The sequence below is a fragment of the Odocoileus virginianus genome, chromosome 27, assembly GCF_023699985.2.
Source record: "Odocoileus virginianus isolate 20LAN1187 ecotype Illinois chromosome 27, Ovbor_1.2, whole genome shotgun sequence".
Lineage (NCBI taxonomy): Eukaryota > Metazoa > Chordata > Mammalia > Artiodactyla > Cervidae > Odocoileus > Odocoileus virginianus.
In genome coordinates this window covers 136,091-159,840 of record NC_069700.1, presented here as the reverse complement: position 1 = coordinate 159,840, position 23,750 = coordinate 136,091, and the positions used below count along the sequence as shown (strand labels likewise).

The 23,750-nt window shown below is 56.1% G+C and overlaps 2 protein-coding genes and 1 long non-coding RNA gene across 3 annotated transcripts; 2 read left to right on the top strand and 1 right to left on the bottom strand.

The window, feature by feature from the left end:
- Nucleotides 1-869: 869 nt before the first annotated feature.
- LOC139031574 (uncharacterized) lies at nucleotides 870-7,781 on the bottom strand. The gene is made up of 8 exons (XR_011484064.1): nucleotides 7,604-7,781; nucleotides 7,138-7,297; nucleotides 5,760-5,879; nucleotides 5,381-5,464; nucleotides 4,281-4,330; nucleotides 2,533-4,055; nucleotides 1,713-2,004; nucleotides 870-1,583 (listed from the first exon to the last, which is right to left on the bottom strand). It is a non-coding gene; the product is annotated as an uncharacterized lncRNA (long non-coding RNA).
- A 300-nt stretch (nucleotides 7,782-8,081) lies between these two features.
- LOC139031566 (tubulin beta-4B chain-like) lies at nucleotides 8,082-13,068 on the top strand. The gene is made up of 4 exons (XM_070456961.1): nucleotides 8,082-8,172; nucleotides 8,347-8,493; nucleotides 8,826-8,936; nucleotides 9,158-13,068. Exons 1-4 carry the CDS (start codon nucleotides 8,082-8,084, stop codon nucleotides 9,274-9,276), a joined length of 468 nt encoding a protein of 155 aa, XP_070313062.1. The 3' UTR covers nucleotides 9,277-13,068.
- A 5,833-nt stretch (nucleotides 13,069-18,901) lies between these two features.
- On the top strand, nucleotides 18,902-23,189 carry LOC110133566 (tubulin beta-2A chain). The gene is made up of 4 exons (XM_070456967.1): nucleotides 18,902-19,049; nucleotides 20,627-20,735; nucleotides 21,070-21,180; nucleotides 21,862-23,189. The coding sequence occupies exons 1-4, from the start codon at nucleotides 18,993-18,995 to the stop codon at nucleotides 22,920-22,922; spliced, it is 1,338 nt and encodes a 445-aa protein (XP_070313068.1). The 5' UTR covers nucleotides 18,902-18,992; the 3' UTR covers nucleotides 22,923-23,189.
- The last annotated feature ends 561 nt before the right edge of the window (nucleotides 23,190-23,750 follow it).

The window sequence follows — 23,750 nt, the reverse complement described above, 5'->3', positions numbered from 1 at the left end:
TGGGAAGCTCTGGTATCACATTCACCGCCTCTAACAGAACCAGCCTCGGGGCGGAGAGGGGAGGGTGAAACCCCGAGTTGACAGATGGTCTTCTGAATTGACAAAGATGAACCCACACTGACTAAGTTGAGGTGGTTGTTCCAGCCAACAGAACAGGGGGCTCTTGAGATAGAATTTAAGGTTGATTTTAGAAAACTTTGGACATTTTAAAAATTTTTAATAAATGTACATTTTAAATTTATGTGCTAAAAATTAATCTTCTCTAACAATGGACAAATTCAAAAATTTTGCCACCCTGAAGAAAAATGATGTATCATGATCATTTTACTTATATTTCCTAATTATCACTGAGGATAAATATCATTCGTATGTTACTGGGAGCATTATTTTCGAATCCACCACAGTGCTTTTGAATTATGTGCAATTAACGTTCATGAAATAGGACACTATAGGGTCTGAAGAGGAACCCATGGCCCAGAAGTGGGTGCCACTGTTTTTACCCATCAATTGAGATTTAGTTTGTCCAGCACCAAAGAGATCCACCTAAGGCATGAACGCCTCTCGTTCAAGCTGCCCTTCTGCCTTTTCACGCGTGTGCTCTTTGCCATGCACATCCTTCTGCCTTTTCACGAGTGTGCGCTATTCACATGGACACTGCACTCTGCTCTCACGCACACACCTTCATGCTCGTCCCATCAGCGGCTGCTGGAGCCAAGGCCAGGCGTCAGGCTGAGCGTGCTCAGACTCTGTACTTCCGGCCTCTCCTCTCTCCGATATTCTTATAAGGTCAACAGGCACATCTTAGGATCTAGATGCCACACGGGCCAAGGCTCATGGTTCTCCACGTGCTATTTCTTTTCTATGTTAAACAGCTTCAGTTTGCACGCCTGCAGGCATCATCAGCATTTATAGTCACTTTTATTAAAAACAAGATGGAACACGGGATAAAGAAGGCTGCCTCAAGTCTCACCACGCTAAAGCAAGAGCGTCCTCCTCTTTTTTGAGTATCTGATCCTTCCTCAACAACACAGACTTACATACTGATAGTGCTGTATCATTACCTAAGCTCCTCCCCTGTGAGCACGGCACATCCATCTGCTACAAACATGATAAATCAGGAAAACAAAGGTATTGCGGATTTGCATAATCCTTGGCTGTTGTAGAATTCAGATATCATCATATCTCTTTCTCCTTTTTTCATTTCTTTATTCGTTTATTTATCGGTGAATATTTAGGTGCTGGGCAGTGGGGTCCACACATTAATAACACAGACACAGTCCTGCCCTAAAGAACCTCACAGTCCAGGAGGAGAGGCAGATCCATTGTGTATTTACCCATCTGAGCCAGGCACTCATCTCTGCATGAATATCAAAATAGAGAAAACTTGCTTTTTAAAATGGTTCACGAACTACGTGCAAGGGGCCAGCTGCGTGGCAGTTCTGCCTGTGTTTCGGCTGATGGAGTTGTTTCCTCGAGGCGATACAAGCAGAACCACGAGGAGGACCAGAAAACTCGCCATCCATTCCCGGGGCTCCGTCTCCAGACACCACTCCCCACTCTGCCTGCCGCAGGACACAAATGCTCTTTTGAAAGAAGAAAACAATTAAGCATTGAAAATGTGAGGACAAGAAAGTGCAAGATAAAAATAGAACTCCCCAGCCGGCTCTGAGAGCCACATTTCTCACAGCTGGGTTTGAAGGCAGCATTCTCACCAGAGTCCATCCTGTCTGGACTCTTCTTCCTTAATGAGGAGGAAGTCAGCAAAACAGTAAGAAATCACCGCTTTTCCAAGGGTGTCCCTCGAGGCAGGCCCGTTACAAGGAAATCTGTTTCATGTTTCACTGTTGTTTAGCTGCTCAGTCCTGTCCAACTCTTTTGCTCCCCCACGGATTGTAGCCTGCCAGGCTCCTCTGTCCCTGGGATTTTGCAGGCAAGAATACTGGAGTGGGTGGCCATTCCGTTCTCCAGGGGATCTTCCTGACCCAGGGAGCAAACCCGCGTCTCCTGTGCAAGAGGGACCTCCTGAATGGCAGGCAGATTCTTTATCATTGAGCCACCAGGGAAGCCCCAGAATTAATCATTGGTCCTTAAAGTAACTTATTTATAAAATAAAACTTGAAACCTACAAGTTGAAAGAATAGCATACAGCATGTCTTCCTCCAATTTCAACAGCCCTAGTAGCCCTGGGGGTGGGTGGGTGGGTGGGTGTGGGTGTGTGGGTATGTGGGTGTGTGTGTGTGTGCTGAATTATTTGAACATAGACCACGGATGTCACAATACTGAGTCAGAGTGCAGCTTCTGAGGACAAAGACACCCTCTTCCAGGGCCGCAAAGCTGCTTCCACACCCAGGAAGCGTGTCGGTAAAGCACAGGACCCCCAGCATCCCGCTGCACCACCCGGGGGCTGTGTGCCAGCTGAACCTGGTGCCAGCTTGGCTGCTGGGCACCGAGCCCTGCCCCCACTCTGCCCCCTGCTATCCAGGGCGAAAAGCCTGACTCGGGGATGACACGGTCCAGAGAAGCACCAGGCACCTTCTCCTAGCAGCTGAGACCCCTGATGCGGACATCTTCTCACAGAGGCCATGGCCCTGAGCTTGTGGACCGCCCAGGGCCAGGCTGACGTCTTCCTGTCCCGCCCGGGGCCCAGCAGCGGCTGTGGGTGTTTCCAATGGCTGGTGAAGATTTCGATCGAGCATCACGGGACTGGACCCGGCATTCCGACTCATTCCTGCACAAGACCCTGCCAAGAAAAATGGCTCCCAGCAGCAAGGCGCGGGAGCTTGCCTTTCATTAAAATTTATGTCAGAAGAGAGGTGCTCATAACAGCAAATGCACTTCAGCTTCTCAGAAAAGCGCAGAAGATGCTCTGGAGGCAGCGAGATCAGACCATTGCAGGTGGGGAGGAGGCTCTGCTCTGGCTCCTGCCCCTCGTCCAAGCCCTCCGCCCCAAGCCTGCCTCGGGGTCAGGGCAGGGGTCAGACTCCTGAGGTCCCGGCAGCCACCTGCAGGGATCAGCATGGGGCAGATGATGATGAAGACAGAGCCCCAGGGTGGCCAGGCCCCACAGCACAGACGCTCGCTGGCCCTGGACCCTGTCGTGGCCACAAGAAGGTCAGGGCGGGACGGGCTCTGCAGAGCCTCCGCCCGTGGGGAAGAGGGCCTGGGGTCAAGGGCACAGGCTCCTAGAGTACGGGTTCTCGGGCTGGGCACCCTGAAGGGAGCCTGCCGTGGAGGCAGAGAACCTGCGGGAAAGAGAAAGGCAGGGAGGGGAACAAACAGGATCGAGCTCACTGCTCTGACCGGCGAGAGCCTCAGTGAACCCGGCCCCTGCGGCCAGCACAGACATCTCGCTGGAAATGTAATCCCAGCAGCAGGCTCTGGGCACTCTGTGGTCGTCACATTAACGCCCTGACAAAGGGCCGCAGCGTCACTGATGCAGGAAAAGAGGGAAAGAGTGGACCCTGGATGGACCACCCCCCGCTTCCATGCAGACAGTCTTGTGGGCTGTGTGATGGTTTCCTAGGAAACAGCATGGCTGCAGAACTCAAGGAAATGTGCAGTCAGGCAGCAGGAGATACAGCAGCTGATTTTTTTTTTTTTTCTGGTGCTGTGTGATTCTAGGCCATCTTCTTAACCCCTCTGCAGCAGTCTTCTTGTGTCCAAGGAGGAGATCTGATCTACCTCGTGTGTGTGTGTGTGTGTGTGTGTGTGTGTGTGTGTGTAAGCGCCTTGGCTGGCTGGAGGACACAGGGGAGCTCAGTGTGGATTTTCTCCTCCTTTCTACGCCCACTCAGCAGGCATCACTGAATAACTGGGATGCAGATCGGATAGAGCAGCAGCTTAGGTGACGGACGTGAAGAGACACCTGTGCGCTGGGGCCTGCCCTCTCCACCGCGGGGTGCCTCTGGCCACCACATGAAGGAGCATGACTAACCTGATGGGTGACTTCAAGCCAACAGCCAGACAGATGGTGAATCCTTCACTGGACCGACACGCCTGCCCACCACCGGCCCTCGGGAAGCTGCCCGGGACATGGAGCCTCAGAGAGGCTGGTCCTAGACAAAATGCATTCACCCAGCCCTTGTATCTGTGCTTAATAATAAATGCTTTGTCTTAATCAAATTTGGGGGGTTTACATAGCAAACGATGGCAAAATAATCACTCTATGAGGGCATTCTTCCCGAGATGACCCACACTGTCCTTCCTCACCCATGTCCTGCTCCCCACTCTGAGAGCCGAGGAGAAGCCTGATGATTTCAGCTTCAGGAGTAAATACTCACCATGTCCCCTGAACAAGGCTTCCCCGATGCCTCAGTGATAAAGAATCCACCTGCAATGCAGGAGATACCTCTTGGCAGGAGACTCAGGGTCGATCCCTGGATCGGGAAGATCCCTCAGAGAAAGGAATGGCAACCCATTCCACTATTCTTGTCTGGAGGATACTGTGGACAAAGGAGGCTGGAGGGATACAGTCCACGGCGTTGCAAAGCATCAGACACAACTGAGCGACCTAAGTACCTAAACTGAAGAGGGAGATCGCTCCTGGCGCCTCGTGGCCCAGAGCCCCAGCCACAAACCCCGCTAGAGATGGCTGGCACTCAAAGTCAGATGGGCCGCACCTGCTGGCTGTGAGCAGTGCCTCCCGCTGCAGCCGTCACCCCGGCCACCTGCTCCCTCGGTCCGTCTGCAAGCCGACTGTACCACTGGCCTCAAGACAAACACGTCTCAAGCCAGCCCTTCTCTGCGCGGCTGTGGTGCCCACACGTCCACTGAGTCCATGGACCCCAGAGGCCACCTCAAGGATGGCCACTTGCCAACTCCAGCCCCTCCCAATCCCAGAGTGGGTTCTTCTCATGGCAGAGACGGGCCCTGCATCAATGCACCTCTCAGATCCCCTGACCAGCTTCCACAGGGCTGTGCCCCACGTGGGCACCCCTTTAACAGCCCAGTCTTCACTGCCCATCTGCCTGACCCTAGGGCCAGGCCATTGCCCACGACCTATGAGTCATTGAAAGCCCAAACATAGAGGCAAATAGCTTGCATTCCAGTCCATTGAGCTGACTGCCTTCTACCTCCTGCAATTAGGGTGGCTGCTCTCCAGGCAGTATGCCAGCCGCAAACCGGGCTGCTCTCCTGGTCAATAGAGCGGTTTCTGCAGCAAAACCCAGGCAGCTGCAGGGCCCAGGGGTGCCTCAAGTGCTCCAGAACCGGTCCACCTCCAGCAGACTGAAGACCCTCAAGGAGGGGGGACCAGCAGGGGCTCCCGTGCGCCCCCTGACTTCAGAGAGCACCGCAGGAAGACCTTCATTCTGATCCCATTGGTGTCTGCTTTATTTATCCACTAACAACTGCTTCCAGATTTGAACCCCACTGAACTTACCCTGGAGTCTCGTGGGTCTTGGCTTTCTGTGCCTTTGCCTTGACGATCCCCCTCGGAGGCAGCCCGGTGCCAGCTCAGAGCAGCCTGGATGCAGGTTTGGCTCAGTTCAAGCTCCATCCTAACACCTGCTTTCACTTCAGTCATTACAGACAGCCACCGCCCAGGGACCTCCCAGGGACAGTCGCCTGTTACTCTGCATTTTCTTAGGCATCCAGGGAGCAGGCTCCTCAGGAGCTGGGGCCATCATTTCGCAATTCCCTTGGTGACTTTTACCTCCAATAACTAACGTCAGCGTGGCTCCAGTTCCACACCTTAGCTGACTTGTGGTCCCCTAGGAACCCCAGGTTCATCACCCCCAACCTGTCACCCTCCCGCTTACCTTTCCGTGGGTCAGGGTCACATGAGCAAATGCCACTGCTGGCACCAACCGTGAAGCATCTGGGCCAACTGTGAAGTCAGAGGGAACGGTCTCCAGGACTAGTTTTACTTCTGATACCAGCTGCAAGGGCAGAGGTCCCCAAGAAGGCCCTTAGGCTGGATGGTTCACTGGGAGGCCTCGCAGAACTGACTGAATGCGGTTACACCCACAGCTCTGTTTATTTACAGGGAAGGACGCAGACGGAAATCAGCCAGGGGAGCACGCAAAGGGCTGAGCCTGGAGAGTGACCCGATGCCGTCTCCGTGGCTGCCCCACGGAGTTTCTTGGGCACATTTGAGGATGGCCCTGCCCACCCACCCGAGCCCGTCCCCCCCTCACCACACGCTGCCGGCCTCCTTTCGCACTAGGTTCATCACCTGCCCTCAGGGAGACCCCTGGGGGAGAGGCTAGATGCGGGCCTGGAGCAGTTGGGGCAGGAAACTCAGACACCATAGGATCTGGGACGCGGTGCCAGGTTTGGGCGATAGCCCTCTGGGGTCTACAAGACTCCCCTCCGGCAGGGCGTGGCCAACACAGGGAAGACCACGCCTGCACGTGGAACGGACCCTGTCACTCAAGTCGGCTTCTTCATTGGCGCTTATCTAATCTTTGGCTTCCCTGGTGGTTCAGACGCAAAGCGTCTGCCTACAATGCCGAAGACCTGGGTTCGATCCCTGGGTCAGGAAGATCTCCTGGAGAAGGAAATGGAAACCCACTCTGGTATTGTAGCCTGGGAAATCTCATGGACAGAAGAGCCTGGTGGGCTACAGTCCATGGGGTCACAAAGAGCGGACACGACTGAGCGACTTCACTATCTAATCTTTAGCCAAACGGCCTTCTTTTTTTTTTTAAACGGCCTTCTTTTATCAGCAGGACCACTGTTACCTCTGATTTTGGTTTCCAGGCACTAGACGACCCCAAAGCTCTCTGTGGCCGACTTTATGGAACTCGAGCAAACTACAGCTACGAGCCGCAGGGCAGAGTCAGGCCACAGGAACAGGCTTTGACCTTCCTTCCTTGGCAGGTTCTCAAGAAGCCTCAGAGCAAGAGACTAAGGGATTTGGGGACTTGCCTGGTGGTCCAGAAGCTAAGACTCCATGCTCCCAGGGTCCCAGGTTCAGTCCCTGGTCAGGGAACCAAATCCCACAGGCCATGACCAAGAGCTTCCAGGCCGCAGTTAGACCTGGCGCAGCACCAAATAAAACGGTTTTACGAGCGAGACTGAAGGCTCTGGGCGCTCTCACAGACACCCGTATCTGGAGCCGCTCAGCCGAGTGCCGGAAGCCCACACCCCCCATGCTCTGCTTCAGGACGCGAGCAGCACAGAGGACAGTCTCACCAGACGTTCACGTCGTCACCAGAGAACGCCAGGGACTCAGCCCTCCGTGCTTGGCCGGCACTGGATGTGGTCCTGGCTGACCACGGGGGCCCTGGAGCAGAGGTCAGGAGTGACGACCGTGCATGCGTTCTCACCGATGTCTGTGCTGCCACCCAAAATACTGCACACGGAGAGATCAGCACATCGCCACTGCCCTTCTGTCTCTGCCACTGAAATACCCCCAGGCCCAATATCCCAGAGTCTTCTCAACAGCTCCCTTCCTGTGTTTTCCTCCCTAGTTAACCTAGAGTATTTGTTAAAATAACACTCCTGAGCACCCCTCTCATGAAAGCCGCAGTCTCTAAACCCCTCTAACAACATCAGCTCAGGAACGGGCTCCGCAGATGGCAGACAACAGGGCCGACGAGAAACCGGAAGTGCACCCAGCCCTGAAAACCAGCCAGACCCATGCCAACCTCACACTGACCGTAGCTCGCCCCTCGGAGCGTCTGACCACAGATTTGATCCGTACGAAACAGCAGGAGCAACAGCCAGGTCTTCACAGCTGCCCACGTCTTACCAGGTATCAGCCAGTCTCCCGCCTGCACTGGCCGCAGGCTGAAACAAGCGCACAGGTGAAGACTGTACCCTTGACGGTTCAGGCTGCTGATCTGCTGACAACAGAGAACACTTTACTGCTGCAGCCAGCTGATTTGACACCAGCTTGGTCTCCCTGCCTCTCTCCCTGGCCACAAAGCTCCTGTAGGCCCTGTTCACACCTCCCATCAGAAAACAGCCTATTCTCTGTGATTTTGGATGCTTGCAGATTTCTGAGATCATTCCCCCTACAGTAATAGTCTTTTTTTTTATTAATCTTGCTCCATATCTAAGAATGAATGTGCTTTATCTGACAACAGGGTCCCAGCTCTGGCCACTGCCCCAGAGATGACTGTCCATCTGCTGGGATGCTGACGCTCAGCCCTGTCTGGGGGCCCAGCCTCCGAAGCATCCGCAGCTGTGCCCCCCTCCTCCTCCAGGGCCCCTCCCCGCATCCCAGTCTGTCTCCCTGACAAAGCTGATGCTCTGCGCATCCCCGAGCCCCTCCGCAGAAGCTGCTGGAGGAGCAGGGCGGCAGCTGAGGGCCTGTCTGCGGCTCCCTGCCTGTCTGACCACAGTGCTGCTGTTCCAAGGACAGGAGAGGAAGGGAAGGGCCATCGTACTGACACCTAGGATGCCAGACCATCACGCGCTTCTTTCTCTATCTCCAGTTTTGGGAAGTCATCAGCGACGAGCACGGCATCGACCCCACTGGCAGTTACCATGGCGACAGTGACTTGCAGCTGGAGAGAATCAACGTGTACTACAACGAGGCTGCTGGTGAGGACCCCGCGAGCTCAGCCCCCCTCCTTGTGTTCCGCTCTCTGGCAGCCCCAGTGCAGCAGGAACACACACACACGACAAAGGCAGGCTTCCTGCATGCATTTAAATGTCAGCTGCTCAGAAATGCCCTCAGAGCCCCTGAAGTCCCCTGCATGCGGGTCATGACCAGGCAGGCCCTCACCTCCCTTTGTAGAGCAGAAACCTCCTCTCATCTCCTCTTTGCCTCTTGCTCGAATTTTCTGGGATGAGCTCTGCCCAGAGAGGCGCAGAGAGCAGGGCGTTGTCTGATTGCTCTGCCTGCACGTCTGAGTCCTGCTCTGTCCCCACAGGTAACAAGTATGTGCCTTGGGCCATCCTCGTGGACCTGGAGCCAGGCACCATGGACTCCGTCAGGTCTGGACCCTTTGGCCAGATCTTCAGGCCTGACAACTTCGTGTTTGGTATGTAGGGGTGATGTGTGGGCCCTGGCTCACTCGGCCCCCTTCCTCCTGACCCCGTGGGCATCTCTGCTGAGTGCCTGGGGGAGGCTGTGTGTCCACAGAGGCCCCGAGTCCCGGCCTCACTGTCCCTGGTCCATGGGCTGTCAGCCCTCTGGCCCCTGTCCACGCAGCTCAAAGGCCAGAGTCAGCCTGCAGAGGCTGTTGCAGCCCTCCCCCTACAGAGCAGAACAAAGAGCGAAGGGAAGCTTCCAGCAGCAGCTCACAGGCCACCGGTCATTTCAGAGGACCTGTGACACGGGCAAGCCCTTCAAGGAGCCGAGGCCAAAGGCGCAGGTTATGAGCAGAAGCTGAGCCGGCCCTCTGACCACGGGTGCCTCTGCCCTGCTGTCTGCTTGCAGCTGATTTAAGGGTTTTAAACACTGAACAAAGGCCTGAGCAAGCTGGCTGTGAACACGGGGCCCTTCCTTCAGAACCAGGTCCGGGCTCGGCCAGTAATGAAACGCCTTCCCCTGCAGTCCCGGCGCTACGGGCAGCGGGGCAGGAAGGGCGTGGTGCCTCTCCACAAACATAGCCTCACGTGAGTCAGCAGAGTGAGACGGCCGCCGAGAAGCTGGTGCAGTTGGAGCCACGCTCATTACAGCTCTCAACCAGAATCATCGACCCAGGTTCCCCTGCACCCAAACTGTAAAGGACCAGCATCCTGGGTCATGGGTCCAGGAAGAGCGTGGAGGTGTTTGTCCAGTGGGGAGACACCTGGGCAGTGTGAGAACAGCAAGGGTCTGACGGGCATGCGGAGCAGAGCCTCCAGCTTAGCGGCCGGACCAGGACCCCAGGCTCCAGCGCCCGTGTCCCCCGATGGGGGGAGAGTCCTGACGAGCATCCCTGCAGCTGACACCATCCCTTCAGGCCCCCTCACACGCCCCTCCGGAAGGAGGACCAGTCAAGGATGCGCTGGAGACTAAGGAACCCATCTTCCCCGACTCGGGCTTCCCTCATAGCTCAGCTGGTAAAGAATCCACCTGCAATGTGGGAGACCTGGGTTCGATCCCTAGGTCAGGAAGATCCCCTGGAGAAGGGAAAGGCTACCCACTTTAGTATTCTGGTCTGGAGAATTCCATGGAGAAGTCCATGTGGTCCCCAAGAGTCAGACACGACTGAGCCACTTTCCCCGACTCCAGGCGGGGGCAGCCCAGGTGAAGAGCTCTCAGACCCCGGGCGGAACTCAACTTCCTTCCTTCCCCGCTCAGGCCCCGCTTCCTGGGATCAGCCCCCAACAAACTTCCACTCAAATCCTTGTTGCAGGCCCAGAAATAAATCCAACCTCCTACAGTTAACCTCCGACAAAAGAGGAAAGAATATACGACGGAGAAAAGACAGTCTCTTCAGCAAGTGGGAAAGCTGGGCAACTGCGTGTAAATCAATGAAGTCAGCACAAACCCTCATATCATTCACTAAGTAAATGCGAAATGGCTTAAAGGCTCAAATGTAAGACGTGATACCATAAAACTCCCAGAAGAGAACATAGGCGAAACACTGACGTAAATCATAGAAATGTTTTCTTAGGTCTCCCAAGGCAATAGAAATAGAAGCAAAACCAAACAAATGGGACCTGATCAAACTTAAAAGCTTTTTTCACAGCAAAGGAAACCATAAACAAAATGAAAAGACACTCTACGGACTGGAAAAAAACATATGCAAACAATGTAATCAACAGGGGGTTAATTTCCAAAATAGATAATCTCTCTTATAGCTCAACATCAAAAATACAAACGACAAAAAATGCAACTCAGTCAAAAAATGGGCAGAAAACCTGAACAGACATTTCTCCGAAGAAGACATACAGATGGCCAACAGGCACATGACAAGATGCGTAACATCACTAACTATTAGAAAAATGCAAGCGGTACCACTCACCAGCCAGAATGGCATCATCAGAAAGCCTACAAATGATAAATGCTGGAGAGGCTGTGGAGAAAAGGGAACGCTCGTACACTGCGACGGGAATGTAAATCAGTTCAGCTACTACAGAAAACATGTCGCTGACCACCTGAAACGATTCTGTAAATCGTGTGACACGTCAATAAGCACACTAACTATTTAAAAGAGTGCATTGTAATTCCACATTAACAAAATCCTCGCCTCAGGCCCGGGGGACTGACCCCAGACCCAAGGGGAGGCAGTGTGCACTCTTCTGCGGCAGAATGTGTGACGCTTTGCCCCAGCCCAGAGGGGTGGCCTCCGTGACACGCTCATGGCATCGAGCGGGGCACAGCAGGCCCTCTGCCCGGCCGCTCCATCCACAGCTGACCATCCCGGCCACTCCATCCGCGGCTCAGGGCCCTCGGGGGCCCAGGAGGTCATCAGCACCCGGTTCCCCGCAGTCCTGGTTCTGGGGTCCCTATTGGCCGGAGGCCATTCTGGGCTCTGAGATGCCTGCCAACCCCGCCACGAGGCCCCCAGCACGGCCGCCTGCAGAGGGTCTCCACTGGGTTGAAATTCTGGAGGCTTCTGCCACCAGCTGGAGAAAATTCCCTCCTTAGAGGGCTCCCGTGATTAGGGAAGGCCCGCCCTTCCTGAAGTCAGGTGATCTCCTGATTTCACGGGGAACTGATCTGGGCCCCTAACGACACCTGCAGAGACATTAGCGCTGATTGAACACCTGGGAACAGGTGTGTGCAGTGCAGACCAGCGACCCTGGGGCCTCAGCCTTCTGCCTGCCACCTGCAGGCAGCTGGGGAGTGAGCAGACGTGGCCTCTGGACGCTCTGGTTCCGACACCTGGACCTGTGCTCCCAGGATGTACTTTTCTGCTTACCTGCTGTGTGGCTTTGGGCACGTCTTTGTCTCTCTGGGCCTTTTGTCCATTCAGGACAGGCTCTGGCTTCTTGTCAGGGTCCCGCGCGGGGCCAGACAGGCCAGAGTAGGGGCGCCGTCTACTGTGCGTGTTGGGTCTTCAGGTCCCTGTGACCACAGGCATCGGTGACTCTCTGGATTCATGCTTGGAAGAGTTAACCCACTTGCTCATCAGAGTGAAGCCTCCTTTGATAGGTATTAAGATATTTCCTGGGCCCTGATTTTCATGAGCGGTGGGGATTGTGTGCTCAAGTTGGTGGAAGAGTCCCAAGAGGTGGGAAAAGCGAAAAAGGAAGCTGAGTCACTTGCAACTTCCCTCAACTGGCTCCGACACAGCGGTTTAAGTCTGCAAGTGCAGGAAGTCGGAATGGAAATTTCTGTCTCCCAAAGGCTAGACTGGGACCAGCAGCCCTGTAGCGGGAGGCCCGGCTCAGACTCCCTCCTGAGGTTCTGGTCCTGCTTTCCCAGCCTGTCCTCCTGGCCCGGCGGTGAGGCTGGACAGCAGGTCTGGGCCCGTGCGGGCGTCGTCTCCGGTGGACCCGTGGCTGACTTGCGGGCCACCGTGCCCCTGACCAGGGCCAGCCTCAGTCTGCACCCCATCCTTGCTTCATTCCTCTGACCTTGGTCCCGGCATCTCAGGGGGACCCAAATGCTGGGTGACTTATAAAACTACCCAGTCTTGACAGTCACCTGAGAATCTGCACGGGAGTCATGCCTCCCATGAGCTAACAGAAGCCTGACTGTGGACGCCCAGCACACAGCAAGTCTGGCTGCCTGCCTGGCCCGTAATTCGCGTCTCCTTCCCGGACACTCAGCAACCAGGCAGGCCTCGGCCAGCCGCCCCCTGCTGGCCAGCGCGGGGAAAGGACTGGCCCAAGACCTCCGGTTTCCTCCGTGGCCAAGTGCACACGTGTGCCTCCCTCCCTCCGTTTCAGAATTCACTTTGGCTCTGTTCAGTCTCCCTCGGACCACACCTTTCCTACCCGTCTCCATCTTCTTTAACCTCCTTCTCCTTTCTCCTTACCAAGAAAGTTTAAATTATTTCATTGTATCCAGACGGTGATACTGATTGTGAGGGACGGGCAAAGCCAATCTAAGAGTTTTGTGCATAGAAGATACTCCTACTTCTGGAGGCACCACTCACATCATATCAAAAATATTCTTTTGAATTTCTATCTTGTAAAATGTCTACTTCATTGTCATTTGTGTTATGCTATAAATGCTAAGCCGCATTTGGCTAATTGATGTAGGTTTAATTAAACGCGTATTAATTTTGCTACTGCCGGTTTCTTCTCGTATTTTGCAGTTGTCAGCCCTAACCCCTCATTTTCTTAGGTCCTGAAAACAAGCAAGGGCTATGCTTAGAGGGCCCAGTGGGTAAACTGGCTTTGCTGATAGGATGAAAAGAGTGGACCTAACAGATATTTCTTCTAACTAAGAAAAAGGAGAGAACACTGGCAGCAAGGTACACAGCACCAGCCTAGAGTGTGCAGCAAAATTTGTATAATCGAGTAATACATTTAACAAAATCAATCCACCCTGTAGGTGAAATGATTCCCATTACTATTTTCCTAGCATATGACAATCAGGCATAGATAAAAACTGGTTATAAACAAGTAGAAATATTCCTTCACGATCAGATCAAGTATGTCTGGGACTTTATCAGCAAAGACGGGAACCGTGAGCAGGAAACCGTCTGGGGTTTCTCTGAAGACTCCTGGCTGCACAGCTGACGTGGTCCTGGGACCTGGATTTTTCCAGAACTTAAGACCTTCAGGCTGTGAGACAGATGGACACAGTGCCCGCTGCATCAGGAGGGCAGGTCATGTTCTTCCGTAACTCGAACGCTCAAAGGTCCAATAAACACTTCTAAAATGTACCTCAGTGTGATTTTTATAGTTAAAAAGGCGCTTCCTATTTCAGTCACATCTTCCCTGGTGGATTTTACAAGTTGGGTGGTAGGTTGTTGTTCCTCCCACTACAAAGACTATTCTAGAGAAAGCTGTGCAGACCACGGGTGGGGGGAGAGCGGGGGGGTGGTTCCTCTGTCACAGGTGAGAACCCTGGCAATGGGGAGGGGGCACTGGTGAGCCAGGGAGCCCCCGGAGGGCAGCGGGCGGTGGTGGGGAAGCGGAGGGGCAGCTGGCTGGATGCCAGCCCAGTCGCTTCGCCTCTGCCCTGCATACCTGCCTCAGAGGACAGAGCCCGAGGCTCCGCGGGAACTCACCTCGGGGAGGGGAACACCGCCGGCAATCTTTCCACGTCTGCCCTGAAACTGAAACAGAGCGAACCTTGACCTCTGGAGCTCCCAAGAAAGTGACCAGCACCCTTTCTGTGCCCGGCTTGGCCCCATGGTCATCAGCATGGCTGGCCTCACCCCAAGTCTCTGGCAACTCAGATTTTGGCGCAAGAAAGCCTGCCTTCAGAAGACAGGTGTGAGGGGGCCAGGAAGCGGGGAAGCGGCGGGAACAGCTCTCTTGGTCCCAGCCTCCAGGCCAGTCTGCGCCCTGGCCTCGGGGGCTCAGGCTCAGAACTGTCCGCACGGTGCCGGGACCCCAGCTGACCTCCAGACGCTCAGGGTTTGGGGGGAAGCGCATCCAGTGGGGCGTCAGCTCACTCAGGAGTCCCATGACTCCCCATTCCCACGGCCCCTTCCTGCTGTGGACAGCCTCGTGGACTAGGGGCCTGGATGGCCGCGTGGAGGTGTGAGAGTACCACGAGGCACACAGGAGCGGCATCGCGGACACGGGGCAGCGGACTGAGCCCCGATTCACGGGGAAGCGCCCCCTGGAAGAAGGGAGCAGCAATGCCAACTTCAACAGCTGATAGAACACTTATCCCCACTCTACAGACGCTGCAACTGAGGCAGAGAGAGAGTAAGCAACTTGCCCGAGGTCACACAGCCAGCAAGTGGCAGAGTCCAGATTCGCACCCACTCCAACCATCCGGGGTCTGTGCTGCTAACCCCTCAGGGAGTGTGGGGGCGGGCTGAGTGGGGGGACGTTCAGCCTGGTCACCTGAACAGCCTTGGCCGTGGGAAGCAGAGTTTGTTCGGAGAACTTAGTATGATCCAGGGATGCTAGGTTACAGGGAAAATGGTAGCAGTTGGGAGAAGGTAACATGTATTTGATAATTTGTGGGTTTATGTATCATTTAAGTCATAGTGTAAAAATAACAGTATTTTTCATTCTTAATGCCCAAGGCAAAAATGATTGAAATCATGATTAAAAGGAATAAAAACATCTAAATAACCCATGAAAGGAGGAAAAAAGGAAAATATCAAACATCAAAAATAGAACTAGAGGAGAGTGGGAAGACATACATCTCTTCTTTAGTATTTTATAAACTTTTAAAATTTTATACTCAGAAAATATGTGTATATGAAAGATATCTTTACCACAAAAACATATATAATGTGTGTGCATATTACACAGTAGATTTTTTCAGTTAAGAAAAGTCCAGATTGACAATTCTAGTAAAAATAATTCATACTGGGACATGAAACATTCCAGAAAGTAGTTGAAAAACATTATTATATATTTACTCCAAATTATTATTGTGCAAAAATTTATAAACTTCGGTTGAGCTGACTATCTTCAAACTGGGGTTCAGACTATGTTTTAGGCAGTCACACTTCAAATGTTTTAAGCAAAATTCCTCCATCTTCATAAGAGACACTTTTATTTAAAACCTGAACATGTGTGTATGAAAGAGCAGTCAGGGCTGTTTTAGATGTTTCAGGGGAAAGAGAGATTGCGGAGCCCATCTCCTGGGCCTTCTCTGAGGTCACAAAGAGGGTGCTCCAGAATAACTGATACCACTCTCCTGCTTGGGTGGTTCTCAGGTTCTCGCTATTCTACAGAGGACGCTGATGCTTGGCACACAGTTCCCCTGGACCACATCTGTCCCCTACTGATGCACCTGCCAAGGGCAGCGGCCGCCCTCACAGGACCAGGGGCTCGGGGCAGGTCCGCTGCAAGGTTCGCAGGGAGGCCGAGCGGGAGGGGACGGCAGAGCCTGCAGGAAGACGCACGCCCAGCCTTGCGCAGGGAGTCCGCGTCTTCCCACTCCCGCCTGAGTTTTGTCTTGTCACCCGAGGGGCCTTAGGGGTGGGGTGGCTCGAACCCCGTGACATCAGCCCAAGACAGGAACTGACTCGGGGCGGGAGGAGGTGGCTCCCCGCCCCCGCCGCCCTGCCCAGGCCCGGAGGAGCCCTTCTCAAACACAGGGGGACGGTGGGGGGGGAGAGCCACCTTCTCCCCAGGCCTCGTCAAAGCCCGTCCTGGTGGGGGGAGGCTCAGGGCCCCACTTCCTCCTGCAGTCTTGCGGGGGCCGGGTCCACACAGCCGACCGCGGCTGGCACGGAGTCCCCGGATGAGTCACTTGTGGTCGGGCAGGCGTCCTTTCTGCCCGTGTGCATCTCTGACTGCCCGGCTCAGACACAGGCGGGGCTGGCACAGGCGGGCCGGAGGCACGCTGGGTGCGGAGGAGACGGCCTTTGCTGCCAGGGACGCCCGAGGCCTGGGCCTGCTGGAGCCAGCGCTGTCATTCACTCACTGTCCCCAGACAGCCTCTCTCATCTTCACGGTGTAACAAAGCCAGTTTCCAGGTTTTGGTGCCGGGGGCTGAGCGCTCAGATGACCTGCTTAACTGCCTGACTAGGAGGCAGGAGAGCGGACCCCGCCCCTCGCGGGAGATGCCCACCTGTTACCCAGTACCTCCCCTCCAGGTCTCATCTGCCTGGCTCCCAACCCCCACCTTGGATGAAACAGCACAGGCCAAGGGGCAGTCACCTCCAGAAGCCCTCTGTGAACCGTGCGGCCGCGGAAGTTACGTGGAGCAGGCCTGTCCTCTGCACAGGTTCTGGAAAGGCCCCTCTGGTCGTGAAGAGCCCAGGGCATGGAAGCTGGGGGCAGCGCTGGTGAGAAGGTGGAGGCCATGCCCTCAGCACATGGGTGCAGCACCAGCCGGCGGGCGGAACGGTGGGTGCCCTGGAGCTGTCCCTCCCCCTCGAGGGGGCACCAGGCTCCTGCCTGGGCAGGGAGGGACCCCGAGGACTTGGCTTCCTGGAGCAGGGGAGACAGAGCCATGACTTTGCCCACCATTAACAAGGCAAATGGGCCTAATATTTCTAATGACAGCATCACCTTGGGTTTTACAGGGGCATTTTGCTCCATAAACTCGACCCGCTTTCATATAGAGCCTCTCATTTCCTACTCACAAAGCTGGCTGCGGGGCACCTGTAATTAACACTTTAAAGCTGGGGAAACTGGCCCCCGAGAGGAAAAGAGACGTCCTGGGAAATAGCAACCCCTGGTCTCTGCTGCCCTGGCCCCAGTTCAGGACTGTCCCGAGGGCTGATGAAGCCTGGGTCTTAACCTCACCCTGGCCAAGCCTTTAAAACTCCCTGTGCTTTTTCTTTTAGAAGGAAATTCTGTGCCTTCACTCACAAGCTTTGTGGCTGGTCAACTATGAGCCTCCTTTTTGAAGCTGTTAACTTGGGATGGTAATAATGTTTACTCCGGAACTGTAGAAGTACATTGTGAGCCACATAGGTAATTTAAAATTTTCCAGTAGTCACTATGAGTGTAGCAGTCATTTAAAAAAACAGAAACAAGTGAAATTAATTTCAAAAATATGTCCAAGATATTATATTGATTAGTAATCAATATACAAAATTAGTAATGGAATCTCTTCCATTCTTTTAACTTCCTGAGTCCGTGGAACTGGATGAGCATTTACATCAAAGCACATCTCAACACAGACTCCCAGAGCTCAGAGGCCACACATGGCTGCTGGCCTGCAGCTGGACGTCCACCTCCATAAGGTGGGCACGGGGACAAGGTGACATAATGCGTGGAAGGCACACGCGCCACACACACAGACACTGGCCGCCGAGCTCCATAAGGAGGCAATGGGGAACACACACACAGACACACACAGACACAAACACACACACAGACACACACACAGACACAAACACACACACACAGACACACACAGAGACACACACACAGACACACACACAGAGACACACACAGAGACACACACAGACACAGACACACAGACACAGACATGAACACAAACACACACACACAGACACACACAGAGACACACACACAGACACACACACATAGACACACAGACACACAGAGACACACAGAGACACACACAGAGACACAGACACACACACACAGAGACACACACAGACACACACACACAGACACACAGACACAGACAGACAGACACACACACAGACACACAGACACGGACACAGACAGACAGACACACAGACAGACAGACAGACACACAGACAGACACACAGACATGGACACACACAGAAACACACACACAGACACACAGACAGACAGACACACACACACACACAGACACACACACAGACACACACACAGACACAGACACAGACAGACACACACACAGACACAGACAGACACACACACAGACACACAGACACACACAGACACAGAGACACACAGACACACACTGACATACACGTCGAGCTCCATAAGGCCGCCAATGGGGACACACGATATACACACACGTCAAGCTCCATAAAGAGAACATGGGGACACACACACACAGACACACGCACAGACTCATGTATGTGCACAGGCACGCACACACACATACCCACACACAGAGTTTTCGGTGGTCCAGCTCTGTAAGAAGGCCATGGAGACACACACAAGGAATTTTCCACATTAAGCGCCCTTGACAGGACAGCCAGCGCCCAGTGACTTTTCCTAGTTCCTCCCCAACTGAGCACCTTCCTAAAGTGGGCAGGGGCGAAAGGGACCCCCAGCAGCCCCCCACCGGGACGGCCGCCCCGGCCCCCACCGGGGACCCCCACTGCCCCCGCCCTGCACCCCCTCCCGGCGTTTACAGCCGCCGTGATCCCCACCCCGTGAAGAAAGAGCACAGGCCAATGGGCCGGGACAGGCCCCGGGGACGGAAACGCGCCCCAGGGGACCCCGCGTGCACGGCTGCGGGCGGCCGGCACCTCGCGCCGCGCCCCGGCTCCCCCTCGCGGTGCCGCAGTCCCCGCGCCGCCCCCGCCGTGACGTCACCGGGGCGGGGCCCCCGCCTTAAAAGGCGCGGCCCGGGCGGCGGCGGGGTCTGCACCGAGTCCGCCGGTCCGCGCTCAGTCCAGGCCCGCGCCTCCACCAGCTCCGCAGCCGGCACCATGCGCGAGATCGTGCACATCCAGGCGGGCCAGTGCGGCAACCAGATCGGCGCCAAGGTGGGCGCGGCGCGGCCCGAAGGCGGGGGTCCCCGGAGGGAAGGAGAGGGGGCGGCGGGGCCCCAGGGCGTGCCTGGGGTCGGAGAGGGACCGGGGAGGGAGCTGACCCCCGGGGAGGGGGCGGCGGGGCCAGAGGGCGGGGGTCCCGGAGGGACGGAGAGGGGGCGGCGGGGCCCCAGGGCGTGCCTGGGGTCGGAGAGGGACCGGGGAGGGAGCTGACCCCCGGGGAGGGGGCGGCGGGGCCAGAGGGCGGGGGTCCCGGAGGGACGGAGAGGGGACGGTGGGTCCCTAGGGAGAAGACCAAGGAGGGGGCGGGGAGGGGGCCGCGGGTCCCCAGGGTGTGGGACCAAGGAGGGCGGGGAGGGGGCGGCGGGGCCCGAGGGCGGGGGTCCCGGGGGGCCGCGGGTGGGAACCCCGGAGAAACGGAGAGGGGGCGGCGGGTCCCCAGGGTGTGGGACCAGGAGGGGTCGGGGAGGGTCGGCAGGGCCCGAGGGTGGGGACCCGGGAGGGACAGAGAGGGGGCGGCGGGTCCCCAGGGTGCCCGCCGGGGCCGCAGCGGGGCCGGGGAGGGAGCGGACCCCCGGGAGGGGCGCGGGGCGGGGCCGGGCGCCTCACAGCCGGCCTTGATGCTCGGGGCTACCCAGCTGTGGGAGTTTAATTACGGCTCCGGACCCGGCCCTTGTGAGGGTTGAAACCTCCCCGGTAGATTAGCCTCTGAGATTTGAGTAGGGGCTTTGGTCGTGAAAATCCCGCGGTCTCCTGCGGAATTTATTTTACATATATTGTCTGCAGAGAGAATGAAAAAACTGCAGTGTCATTGGGTGACAGATGCTCTGGAGGGTTCTCGGGATCCGATAGACGGGGTGCACCATCCAGACGGGGTGGCGGGTGACGCTGGAGTCTGACTGCCGTGGGCGCGGCGGCAGGTGGCCGCCCCGGGCCGAGCCGCCGCAGTGGGCGAGGCTCCGCGGGCCGGGTGCCCGGGTGTGGGCGGGTGCCCGCACAAGGACGTGGTCTCTTTCACAACCGCCATATTGCCCACCCGCCCCCCGCCTTTCCTGATGCAGACGCACGCTGCACCCTGCCCTCACCCCCCCCCCCCCCATTCCGCCTCTGCAGTCAGTGACCCAGGAGCCCGGCGGATGCCCGCGCCTAACGCAGCGCTGCTTGGAGGGCCGGGTCGGGTTTGCGCCAGCAAAGGGCGATCCCTGCAGGCAGCCGCAGGGCGGGGCCCACCTGTCCTGGGTCCTGCCAGGACCCGTCTGTCCGCTGGGATGCTGACGCTCAGCCCTGCCTGGGGGCCCAGCCTCCGAAGCATCCGCAGCTGTGCCCCCCTCCTCCTCCAGGGCCCCTCCCCGCATCCCAGTCTGTCTCCCTGACAAAGCTGATGCTCTGCGCATCCCCGAGCCCCTCCGCAGAAGCTTATGGAGGAGCAGGGCGGCAGCTGAGGGCCTGTCTGCGGCTCCCTGCCTGTCTGACCACAGTGCTGCTGTTCCAAGGACAGGAGAGGAAGGGAAGGGCCATCGTACTGACACCTAGGATGCCAGACCATCACGCGCTTCTTTCTCTATCTCCAGTTTTGGGAAGTCATCAGCGACGAGCACGGCATCGACCCCACTGGCAGTTACCATGGCGACAGTGACTTGCAGCTGGAGAGAATCAACGTGTACTACAACGAGGCTGCTGGTGAGGACCCCGCGAGCTCAGCCCCCCTCCTTGTGTTCCGCTCTCTGGCAGCCCCAGTGCAGCAGGAACACACACACACACGACAAAGGCAGGCTTCCCGCATGCATTTAAATGTCAGCTGCTCAGAAATACCCTCAGAGCCCCTGAAGTCCCCTGCATGCGGGTCATGACCAGGCGGGCCCTCACCTCCTTTTGTAGAGCAGAAACCTCCTCTCATCTCCTCTTTGCCTCTTGCTCGAATTTTCTGGGATGAGCTCTGCCCAGAGAGGCGCAGAGAGCAGGGCGTTGTCTGATTGCTCTGCCTGCACGTCTGAGTCCTGCTCTGTCCCCGCAGGTAACAAGTATGTGCCTCGGGCCATCCTCGTGGACCTGGAGCCGGGCACCATGGACTCCGTCAGGTCTGGACCCTTTGGCCAGATCTTCAGGCCTGACAACTTCGTGTTTGGTATGTAGGGGTGCTGCGTGGGCCCTGGCTCACTCGGCCCCCTTCCTCCTGACCCCGTGGGCATCTCTGCTGAGTGCCTGGGGGAGGCTGTGTGTCCACAGAGGCCCCGAGTCCTGGCCTCACTGTCCCTGGTCCATGGGCTGTCAGCCCTCTGGCCCCTGTCCACGCAGCTCAAAGGCCAGGGTCAGCCTGCAGAGACTGCCGCAGCCCTCCCCCTACAGAGCAGAACAAAGAGCGAAGGGAAGCTTCCAGCAGCAGCTCACAGGCCACCGGTCATTTCAGAGGACCTGTGACACGGGCAAGCCCTTCAAGGAGCCGAGGCCAAAGGCGCAGGTTGTGAGCAGAAGCTGAGCCAGCCCTCTGACCACGGGTGCCTCCACCCTGCCAGCTCACAGCAATTGATTTATCAATGAGAATTTACAGAAGGTTCTTAGTTTTAAACCAATTGGGTTTTGTTAAACTATTTTCTTAATTAAAAACATCATATGAACTAAATGTTTTGTTGTATTAGATCTTCAGTGTTTCTGAGGATCACTGATACATAGAAAACTTTTCTGTAGGTAGAAAGTCTATGAAAAAGAAGGATCTTTCATCTTTAAAACAAATCCAGAGTCAGGAAGACAGAATCTGAAATTCCTTACTGAAGTGTTAGCGTCTGACGCTGTCCTCTCCCTCTGGCAGGCCAGAGCGGCGCCGGGAACAACTGGGCCAAGGGCCACTACACAGAAGGCGCCGAGCTGGTGGACTCCGTCCTGGACGTGGTCAGGAAGGAGTCCGAGAGCTGTGACTGTCTGCAGGGCTTCCAGCTGACCCACTCGCTGGGGGGCGGCACCGGGTCTGGGATGGGGACCCTCCTCATTAGTAAGATCCGCGAAGAGTACCCCGACCGCATCATGAACACCTTCAGTGTCATGCCCTCGCCCAAGGTGTCGGACACGGTGGTCGAGCCCTACAACGCCACCCTGTCCGTGCACCAGCTGGTAGAGAACACGGATGAGACCTACTCGATCGACAACGAGGCGCTGTATGACATCTGCTTCCGCACCCTGAAACTGACCACCCCCACCTACGGGGACCTCAACCACCTGGTGTCGGCCACCATGAGCGGGGTCACCACCTGCCTGCGCTTCCCGGGCCAGCTCAACGCCGACCTGCGCAAGCTGGCCGTGAACATGGTCCCCTTCCCGCGCCTGCACTTCTTCATGCCCGGCTTCGCCCCGCTCACCAGTCGGGGCAGCCAGCAGTACCGGGCGCTGACGGTGCCCGAGCTGACCCAGCAGATGTTCGACTCCAAGAACATGATGGCCGCCTGCGACCCGCGCCACGGCCGCTACCTGACCGTGGCTGCCATCTTCCGGGGCCGCATGTCCATGAAGGAGGTGGACGAGCAGATGCTCAACGTGCAGAACAAGAACAGCAGCTACTTCGTGGAGTGGATCCCCAACAACGTGAAGACGGCCGTGTGCGACATCCCGCCGCGCGGCCTGAAGATGTCGGCCACCTTCATCGGCAACAGCACGGCCATCCAGGAGCTGTTCAAGCGCATCTCGGAGCAGTTCACGGCCATGTTCCGGCGCAAGGCCTTCCTGCACTGGTACACGGGCGAGGGCATGGACGAGATGGAGTTCACCGAGGCCGAGAGCAACATGAACGACCTGGTGTCCGAGTACCAGCAATACCAGGACGCCACGGCCGACGAGCAGGGCGAGTTCGAGGAGGAGGAGGGCGAGGACGAGGCCTGAGCCGGGCGGAGGCGCCGCGGGGGCCGAGGGGCGGGGGGCTCACAGGAGGAGGAGGCCGAGGACGAGGCCTGAGAACGTGTCAGATGGACCGTGTGTCCTTAGCGACTTCTGTTGTCCTCGATCAGGCATGGTCTCTCTATTCGTAGGCTATGGTGCTCAGTTTTGCCTCTGTCAGAAATTCACTGTTGATGTAATAATGTGGAACTCCTCTGGAAGTTGCAGTATTGTCTAAGATATCTATACTAATAAAAAAGCATGTGTCCAAAACCTGTGGTCTCTCTTTATTGCAAATAATTTTTATTCTTTCACTAAATGCTTCCTTTCTAAGTATGTTTCTGGGTTTAGTAACTTTTAATAGGATTTTTATTTTCATATTTTTAATTAATAGCCTTTCTGCTCTTTTAGTAAAGACAGGCAAGTGTTTAAAGTGTTAAGTCACTCAGTCATGTCTAACTCTGCGACCCCACGGACTGTAGCCCCCCAGGCTCCTCTGTTCTTGGGATTTGTCAGGCAAGAAGACTGGAGTATGTTGCCATTCACTTCTCCAGGGGATCTTCCCAAACCAGAGATTTAACTTGGGTCTCTCCTGCATTGCAGGTGAATTCTTTACCATCTGAGACACCAGGGAAAGAGAGGCAAACAAGCAAATTTATCTCCACTGGCCCAAAGTATTCAGGGACAAGCACCCAGGAGTGTGAAGGTAGAGAGGGAGGAGGGCACCACGCTGACCTTCCCCAGCTGGCTCTGATCCCAGCAACCCCGTGAACACGTGGAATCCAGGGCCCTGGGCGGGGGCCATTTTCAGCTTCCCCATCTCTGGACGACGTG

Bases quoted from the DNA above. Each gene is read 5' to 3' on its own strand.
- LOC139031566 (XM_070456961.1), top strand. From the start codon at position 8,082: ATGCTGACGCTCAGCCCTGTCTGGGGGCCCAGCCTCCGAAGCATCCGC. The intron at 8,173-8,346 runs GTCTGTCTCCCT...ACTGACACCTAG, and splicing joins GGGCCCCTCCCCGCATCCCA to GATGCCAGACCATCACGCGC. The intron at 8,494-8,825 runs GTGAGGACCCCG...CTGTCCCCACAG, and splicing joins GTACTACAACGAGGCTGCTG to GTAACAAGTATGTGCCTTGG.
- LOC110133566 (XM_070456967.1), top strand. From the start codon at position 18,993: ATGCGCGAGATCGTGCACATCCAGGCGGGCCAGTGCGGCAACCAGATC. The intron at 20,736-21,069 runs GTGAGGACCCCG...CTGTCCCCGCAG, and splicing joins GTACTACAACGAGGCTGCTG to GTAACAAGTATGTGCCTCGG. The intron at 21,181-21,861 runs GTATGTAGGGGT...TCCCTCTGGCAG, and splicing joins GCCTGACAACTTCGTGTTTG to GCCAGAGCGGCGCCGGGAAC.